This window comes from Petaurus breviceps, unplaced genomic scaffold, assembly GCF_028583685.1.
Source record: "Petaurus breviceps papuanus isolate PSGF00001 unplaced genomic scaffold, PetGlider_PUasm1.0 77, whole genome shotgun sequence".
Lineage (NCBI taxonomy): Eukaryota > Metazoa > Chordata > Mammalia > Diprotodontia > Petauridae > Petaurus > Petaurus breviceps.
Genome location: NW_027186492.1, coordinates 4,924,239 through 4,933,913, shown reverse-complemented (window position 1 = coordinate 4,933,913; position 9,675 = coordinate 4,924,239). Strand labels below are relative to the sequence as shown.

Sequence of the window (9,675 nt, the reverse complement as noted above, 5' to 3'; positions counted from 1 at the left end):
TCTTTCTTTCTTTCTTTCTTTCTTTCTTTCTTTCTTTCTTTCTCTCTCTCTCTCTCTCTCTCTCTCTCTCTCTCTCTCTCTCTCTTTCTTTCTTTCTTTCTTTCTTTCTTTCTTTTTCTTTCTCACTTGTGAGAGTACATGAGCTCTGAGCTTGGATGGTCTCTGGAATCCTAGACCAAGAGAGGCAGAAGCTTTGTTGTTTTCCATTAATAACATGAGCTTAGCCTTCCCAATGACTAAGAATGGATCCAGCTGCCAATCACATTCATCTAAACATCTGGACTAGAATTTTAATCAACTCCATTAATAGACTCTTATCCTAGACACTGATGTGAGCCTGCTGCATTTGGAAATGCTTCCATAGCTTGTGCTGTAGGAAAAAAAATTAATAATTAAGAAAATAAATAGATCTTAATTCTAAAGCTTTATTCCCTTTAAGGGCACCACAGTGTCTTCATTTTAAAAGGAGAAAGGAGAGAAGCATATACAAAATTACCCCTAAAAAAGTATGTTACAGGTTTTATATTTATTTTGATTTTTACTTTTCATTTATTCAACCAGTATTTATTAAGTGTCTCCTAGTGCCAGGTACTAGTGAAGATACCAAGATGCATAAGGCACAGTCCCTACCCTCAAGAATTATAGGGTCACATATGTACAAAAATATTTATAGCAGCTCTTTTTGTGGTGGCCAAGAATTGGAAATTGAGGGGATGCCCATCAATTGGGGAATGACTGGGCACTGACTGAACAAATTGTGGTATATGAATATAATGGAATTCTATTGTGCTATAAGAAATGATGAGGGGCGGCCAGGTAGCACAGCGAGTAAGAGCACCGGCTCCAGTGTTGAGAAGACCTGGAGATCGAATCCCGGGCTCAGACGCTTAGCACCCACCCAGAAACACCTGGCCGTGTAACCTTGAGCAAGTTACTTAACCCCAATTGCTTAGGGGCGGCCAGGTGGCTCAGCGAGTAAGAGCACCGGTTCCAGTGTCGGGATGACCTGGATCAAATCTGGGCTCAGATACTCAGCACCACACCTAGAAATAACTGGCCGTGTAACCTTGAGCAAGTTACTTAACCCTGATTGCTTTAAAAAAAAAAAAAAAGAAATGATGAGCAGGCAGACTTCAGAAAAACCTGGAAAGATTTAAATGAACTTATGCTGAGTGAAGTGAGCAGAACCAGAAGAATATCATATACAGTAATGGCAACATTGTTTGCTGACTAACTTTGATAGATTTAGCTCTTCTCAGCAATGCAAGGATCTGAGACAACTCTGAAACAGTCATGATGGAAAATGCTAACTACATCCAAAGAAATAACTATGGGGTCTGAATGCAGATTGAAGCATACTATTTGCTCTCTTTTTGTCTTGTTTCTTCTTTTTCATGGTTCCTTCCATTGGTTCTAATTCTTCTTTACAACATGACTAATGTGAAAATATGCTTAATATGAATGCCTATGTAGAGCCTATGTTAGATTGCATGCCATCTTGGGGAGGGGAGAGGGAAGGAAGGGGGAGAAAATCTGGAACTCAAAATCTTATGGAGGTAAATGTTGAAAACTAAAAATAAATATCTTTTTAAAAGGAAGAAATTTGGGAGGCCCTTGACATGTCAAATACTTATAAAACTTCATGAAAATAAAATTGTTTACATCTTAACAAAAAAAAAAGGAAGAATCAGAGGGTTAGGGGCAGCTAGGTGGTGAAGTGGCTAGAGCACTGGTCTTGAAGTTGGGAGGATCTGAGTTCAAATCCAGCCTCAGACCATTGGCACTTAGTAAGTGTGTGACTCTGGGCAAGTCACTTAACCCTGATTGTCTTGCAAAAACAAACAAAAAAGAATCTTGGGGTGCTAGAGCTGAAAGGAACCTCAGAGGTCATTCAGTCTAATCTTCTCATTTTGCTGATTGAGGAAAGTAAGGTCAGAGAATTGTATTAAAGTTCACACAGGAAGTGAGCATCAGAAGTGCTATTTGAACCCAGGACCTCTGAATCTGTAACCAATGTACTTTCTAATAATGCTTAATAAATGCTTTTCAATTGATAGAGTGATAATCAATTACCTAATTATAGTCGACATGGATGTTGTGCTTTGAGGTTTGTAAAGTGCTTTATATACATTATTGGATTTAATCCTCCCAATAACCTTTATTACTACAGATGGTATGATTCTCATTTTTATAGAGAGGAAACTTAGGCTCAGAGAGAGCAAGGGTGGTGGTGCAGGGGAGATAAGACACATAGAAAGAGCCAATAGAAGTATGGATGTGATCAATCCAGTAGAAGTACAAAGGGCTACAAAGCTATAACAATAGTTTCTATTTTTACAGTGCTTTGGGGAGGCTTCATGGAAAATGCTTTGATTCAAGTTACCTGAGGAAGGGGTTTTTCAGTTTAGCATTCTTTCCTCTGCCTCTTCTTTCTGAAAATAAGTGAGAGTGACCAGAATCATCTGGGGGAGCTAAGTTTGTTTGCTCCACATTGGTAAACATGAAATTGGGTCCAATAGGGCTTTTGGGCATTTCTCGTATCAGCATCCTGTAAGGTCTGTTGCATCAGCAGCCCATTTAAACAACCAGTGCATATTCAATGACTACTATGTAACAGGCACTGTGTTAGGTGCTAGGAAATACAAAGACAAAAGTCAAACAATACCCTGTCCTCAAATATTTAGATGACATTCATATGGCACTTTAAAGGTTTATATGGGGAAACTGAGCCTGAGAAAGATTCAGTGACTTGCCCAGGGTCATACAACTAGTAAGTGCCTGAAGATGGATTTGAACTCAGGTCTTCCTGACTCCAGTTTCAGTGCTCTATCCTCTGTACCATCTGTCACCCAACTACCTCAGTTTCCTCAACTGTAAAATGGAGATGATAGTAACACCTGCCCCAAAGAATTATTGTAAAGATCAAATGATATATTTGTAAAGCACCTAGCACCATGCCAGGCACATTGTAAGTGCATAATAAATACTTTTATCCTTTCCCTTTCCTTGTTCCCCTGCCAGGGGAAATAGCATGTACATAGGATAAGGAAGAAGGATTGGACTAGTGATTGTATTTTATTTTTTATATTTATTGGACTAGTGATATTTATTTTATTTATTAGTTTATTTTAGAAGGAACTCTTCCTGGGTGAGGAAACACCGCTACCAATGTAGGTTGGCATTTTCTCTGCAATTTAGGGTGGTAGGGTGTTGTCCCCAACATTGAGAGGTTAAATGACTTGCCCGAGATCATATAACTAATCTGGCAGAGGCAGGACTTTCCAGCTTCAAGATCATCCCTTTATTCACTACACCATGCAATCTAAAATGTACATATAATGTATAGGTATATATAAGAGAGATACAAGATAATTGGAGGGGGAGGGGAAAGAAGGCATTACCAGGTAAGGAAGATCAGGAAAGGCTTCCAGTAGGAGAGATGGCACTTGAACTGAGCCTTGAACGAAGATTCAGGGCAGTTGGGTGACACAGTAGATAGAGTACTAGTCCCAGAGTCAAGAGGACCTGAGGTCAAACCCAGCTTCAGACACTTACCAGCTATATGACCCTGGACAAGTCACTTAACCCTGGTTGCCTCCAAAAAAAAATCCCCACCTCAAAAAAAATTAACCAGGGATTCTTTTTTTAAATTTCTTTCTTTTTTGGAGGACAATTGTGGGGGGGGGGGGTTAAGTGACTTGCTCAAAGTCACATGGCTAGTAAGTGTATCAAGTGTCTGAGGCTGGATTATGAACTCAGGTCCTCCACACTCCAGGGCTGGTGCTCTATTCACTGCACCACCTAGCTGCCCCTAAACTAGGGATTCTAAGACGCAAAGTCACATGAGGAGTAAACCTTCACCCAGGTGAGCATAGTTCCTCTTAAGGCTCATGTTTTCTCCTGTGATACTTTTTTCTAGCCCCTAAAACAGACCTGTGAGTACTGCAAAGTGCAGAATATCCCCTTTCCCAAATACAACATAGAAGAAGAAAGTGAGGAGAACCTAAAGGAGTGTTACCTGTTGGCACCTGATGAGGATGCCCCAGATGCCCCAATAATACTGTTCTTTCCGCTCATCAATGGCTCTTTCCAAAAGTATAAAGCCCCAGGTAAGTCACTCTCCCTTTCAGAATCACCCCAGGTTTGGTTCCAAGGACCATGATGACCCTTTGAATGAGAGATCTAGAAATAGGAAGCCTTTTCATAGAGGTTACAGGAACCTCTCAGCTAACACAGTTCTCTGGTTAGAAAAAGGATAGACTATGTTGGCTATAAAAATCACACACTAGAGCTTTTAACCAAGGCAACTGGGGCTTTGCCCCATGGTATTAGAATGTAGGGGGCATTAATAGCATTTGATCAGAAGCACAGAAACAACTGAACATAGCACCTAGTTAGGGAGAATAATTAGCAAAAACAGGAAGCTTGTCAGTTAACTTTCTTAACGAATTTAATTTTTAATATAAAATAAAGTAGGAAGTTTGATACTTCCTCCTACACCCAAGTGGAAAGAATATTGGACAGGGAACCAAGAAGTCCTGAATTCCAATCCTGCCTCAGACTTACTATCTGTGTGACTGTACATAATTCATTTACCTTTCTCCGCCTCTGTTACCTCATCTGTAAAATGGGATTGACAGTTGAACCTATCTCCCAGGGTTATCCAAAAGACTAAATGAGAAAATATATATAAAGGGCTTTGAGAACTCTAAATGCTAACTCTTATTAGTGTAGCCCTACATAGAAGATGCTTGCTTATGGTAAGATGATAAAGCCATCTAACCCTCACCTCTTCAGCCCTAGTGGTCTATGTCCAGTTGGGGGAACAAACCAAGAGAGACGACCGATGAAGGGCAGCATCTGCTCAGGAACTTAGTCTAGTCAGGGGTGAGGAACCAGCAGCCTCAAGGCCACATGCGGCCCTCTATGTCCTCAAGTGTGGCCCTTTGACTGAATCCAAACTTCACAAAACAAATCCCATTAATAAAAGAATTAGTTCTATAAAACTTGTACTCAGTCAAAAAGCCATACCCAAGGACCTAGAAGGCCACCTGTGGCCTTGAGGGAGCAGGTTCCCCACCCCTGGAGCATTGAGAAGTAAAATTATTTGTTCAAGGTCACATAGTGAGTGTGTTTCAGAGCAGTACTTAAACCTAAGTCTTCCTGGCTTTGGGACCAGCTCTGTCTACCACACCTATCACATACATAAAGGGAAAGAATTCTTTCTTGTGATTCGTGTGATCAGGAGGAACCTCAAGAGTGATCATCAGCTTGGGAATTCCAAGGAGAACCTGCAAGGGGAGCAGGAGCCAGTGTGGGAGGGTCAGACTGCAGTCCAAAAAATGTTATAAGCCAAACCCTTTCCTTGATCAGGTTGCTCCTTATTTGGAAGGATTGATTCCAAATGCTCCACCATCATTGGAATGTTCCCAATCCTTACTTTGCGAATGACTCGAGGCTCCCTTTGTTTTTCCCTTAGGTGTGGAGCGTAGCCCAGAAGAGATAGAAGATGGACATGTTGATATCTACGGCCATGATACTCCCTATGCCACCAAGGAGGTAACTTATACAGAGTCTGCTTTTGACCGAATGGTGAACCTGTCTGAATACAACATCCTGAATAATGCAGACATGATCCTTCAAGGCTTACGCCTAGCCGTGGAAAGGAAGAAGCAGTTAAAAAAAACATGTTCATCGTAAACATGGTGACCCTCATGGATGGCATTTCCATCTCTTCCACCATTGCATCAGAATTCAATGCCAACTGATTAGTTGGTAGAGGATGTTCTCTCTCACTGAGAGAAGGACACAATCAACCTGACTTGGACATGTACTTGCTACATATACTAGAGAGAAGGAAAGATGTGAGGGAAGAGAAGAGGCAGAAAATAATAAATGAAAGGGACATTGGGCTTTCATACCCAAGATGAAACATTGGAGTTTTCTTAAATAAAAAAAAAATAAAAAGCTCTTCCTGAATAACTCCCTGAAATGGAGTACCATTGTCACAGACTCAGGCATGACATCATCTGAGAAGGCTTAGAGCTGTGACAGGGGGGAAACCCCAGAACCAGAGCTTGTTTTAACTGAGAGGAAACAATATAGTAGAAAAAAGGGGAAAAAAAGAGTATTGGAATCAGAAGGCCTGAGCTCAAATCCCAGTTTGTCCAAGTATACAAATAGTCATACACACTATTTGTCTGACTGTGGGCAAGTCATTTAACATTTCTAGTTGTAAAATGAGGAGAACTAAACTAAAAGCTCATTCTTCCTCTATAAAGTGCAGATAATGACTTCAGTCTCTTCTTTCTCTCATCTGCATGGATATCCCCAGGGAAAGAGGATGTGATCTGTAAAGCAATTTGAAATTTCTCTGGAAAAACATTTAAATTTGTATTACCATGGTCAGGATAGTGATAATGTGTGTACAATGAAGGCCTCTTGGCATCTTCAGTGACACGGATGTTGCCAAGCAAGTGACCAGATTTTAGTTTGCCACTGACTGTTCAGAATTGGAATGGACTCTTGATTACAGTGAAATGTTTCATCAAGTAAGTAGGGCTCCCAGCATTCCCATCTTAGCAAATGCTAGGCAAAGTTCAAGACATGTTTGGATTGCTGATTTTAAGGAATAGCACTGCTCAGAGATATAGCTTAGGAACTACAGTAAAGACCCCAAGAACAAGCCTGGACAAGCCTGTAAGCTGTGAGAGCCCTGCAACAGGGAATTCTGAGCCAAGTTCATGGAATGCCATTGACTTCACAGAATAGGTGTTCTCCAGACCCAGAAGCCAAGGTCAACTGAAAGTGTACTCTCGGAGTACTTGGCTTTGCGTCTTCTTTCTATACTACCTCTCTCCTTGCCATTCACAATCAGGTCATGATTACTATTATTTATCACATAAGCATAATCTACTTAAATTATTGAAGAGTGAGCCAAATTACAGGGCCTGTATGTGTTGAAGGTGAAAACAATGGGATACCTTGAAGCTTATATATTGAGATTTATATTCATACTGTATTATCTGAAAGTATCAATTCATTAGTGGACTTTAGTACTGAATTAAACTGATGGTCTAACAAGTGTATTTGGTTATTCTACTCCCACTGTCTGATAACATAAATGTCAGTCACATCCTCAACACCTTCCCACCTGGAGTATTACAATCACCTATGATTAGGCCTCCAACTCTTTCCTTGCTCCAATGAATCCTTCATATCCTGCCATAGGACTCTCATGGGTTTGATTGTCATCTCTACATATGATTCCCAGACCGATATTATAATAATAATTAACATTCATGTAGTGCTTTAAAGTTTGCAAAGCTCTTTTACACATTTTCTCTTATCTGATCCCCACATCAGTCTCATGAGTTAGGTGCTATTATTGCTATTCATCCTTCTTTCTTGAAGGGGACCAATGTCATCACCAAGGTGATTTACTTGCAAGTGAATTGGATTTGAGTGAAGCAGAGCTGTGCAAAGCCATCAGTCTCACTCACTCCAATAGAGTCATCAGAGCCCAGTGGCAAGATGAAGGTCAAGATGACTAGTGATGGTCCAGGATGCAGCAGGTGACCTTGACCTTTCTAAATTAAGATCTTTCCCAAGTGTCAGAGGCAGCACCTGTTTAATGACTAAGGGGTAGGTGAGACAAAAGATGGCCCAATTTGCCATCCAAAAGATCTGGGAGAAGAAGACCCTCAGTTTTTAACCAGAACAGAAAATAATTGCTATTTACACTCATTCTAAGCCATCAAAACCTGAACACGGAGACACAGAGGCTTGGGTTAGGCCAGGAGTAGGGAATCTGGGCCTTAATTAAGGCCACATGTGTCCTTTTTCACTGAATCCAAATTTTAAAAGGATTTATTCTCCAAAATTTGGATTCAGTCTGTACTTAAGGATTTAGAAGGCCACCTGTGGCCTTAAGGCCCAAGTTCCCCAACTCTGCAAGGCTTATTATTGGTCATTCAATAAAAGTCATAATGATTTGGGTTTAAAGTCATAGTCAAATAGCTCCATTTAAAACACAATGGGCTTTTTAAAAGGTTTTTTTTTTTTGACAACTATAGTTCAAGAAATCAAATATAAGAACTGCTTTTTGAAGAAGAAGCTAGTTTTATCCCCATTTTACAGATGAGGAAACTGAGTCAGACAGCAATTAATTGACTTGCCCAGGGTCACTCGGTGTCTGAAGCAGTCTTTGAACTTGAGTCTCCCTGATTCCACTCTATCCCTGTGCCACCTAACTGCCTTGTAGGTCTGGTGTCTCTTCTGAGTTCTAGACCTGAATCACTGTCTACCTATTGGACATTTCAAACTGGATGTCCTCTATACATCTCCAACTTAACATGTCTAAGGCTGAATTCATTATTCCCCCTATCACTCTTCTGAACTTCTTTATTTCTGACTAGGAGACAAGCATCCTTCCTGTGACTAAGGTTTGCAACCTCATAGACATCCTTGACTCTCTATTACCTTTGTATCTTTGATGAAGCTGGTTGCTCAATGGTTAGAGTGCTAGACCTGGAGTCAGGAAGACCTGAGTTCAAATCCAGCCTCAAACACTTCTTAGTCATGTGACCCTGGGCAAGTCACTTAACTTCTGGTTGCCTTGACAAAATGGATCCACTGAAGGAAATGGCAAACGATGCTAGTATCTTTGCCAAGAAAAGCCCAAATGGGCCACAGATATGACTGAAAACAACTGAACAATAGCAACCTTTGTATATACTCAGTTATTGAATCTGGTCATTCCTATCTCCTAGCATCTGTCTGTAACATGGCTACCACCCTAGTTCATGCTCTTAACACTCCTTGCCTGGATTATTGTAATAACTTCTTGTTGGTCTCCCTTCCTTAAGTCTCCCCTCTGCAACATGGCTCCAAAGACATCTGTCCTCAAGCATGGCTCTAAGCATGTCACTCCTCTGCTCAAGAGATTGTCATGACTCCCTATGAGCTCCAGGATCAAATATTAATTCCTCTGTTTGGCTTCTAAAGCCCTACAACCTAGTTGTAAACCTACCTTCTTGCTATTCTGTATACATAGAGCTTCATCTCCTCTTTCCCTGCATTTATACTACATGGCTATCCTCACAGGGTACCATAGCGGACAGAGAACCACCCTGGAGTCAACAAGATCTGAGTTCAAATGCAACCTCAGATGCTTACTAGCTGTGTGACCCTGGGCAAGTCACTTAACCCCTGTCTGCCCCAGTTCCTCATCTATAAAATGGGGACACACTAAAGAAGGAAATGGCAAACCACTCCAGTATCTTTGCCAAGAAAGCCCCATGGAGAAATCCATGGGGTCACAAAGACTTGAACATGACTCAACAAAAACTCCCTTTGTATGGAATATGTTCTTTTCATCTCTTAGGATTCCTTGTTTCCTTCAAGATTCATTGAAGTACCACTTTCCACATGAGGACTTTACTGATCCTCACAGGTACTAGTACTTTCATTGCCAAAAAAAGTACAAATGTGTATGTGTGTGTGTGTGTGTGTGTATGTGTGTGTGTGCATGTATAGATAGATATAGGCCACTCCTGCTAAATATTGTGTTGTATTTTAATAGATTAAAGCACTATATTTTAATTGATTAAAGATCTACTAAATAGATATCTGCTCTTAAGATACTTTTGTTCTAATGGGGGAAAAACACACACA

General features: G+C 40.7%; 1 protein-coding gene across 1 annotated transcript in view; it reads left to right on the top strand.

The window, feature by feature from the left end:
• The window catches only part of PLA2G4E (phospholipase A2 group IVE), a 69,018-nt gene extending 61,930 nt beyond the window's left edge, over positions 1-7,088 (top strand). Inside the window, exons 19-20 of the mRNA XM_069105819.1 lie at positions 3,920-4,109; positions 5,480-7,088. Of these exons, the coding sequence (XP_068961920.1) occupies positions 3,920-4,109; positions 5,480-5,700 (411 nt within the window). The 3' untranslated portion in view covers positions 5,701-7,088. The remainder of the gene's footprint in view (positions 1-3,919; positions 4,110-5,479) is intronic.
• The last annotated feature ends 2,587 nt before the right edge of the window (positions 7,089-9,675 follow it).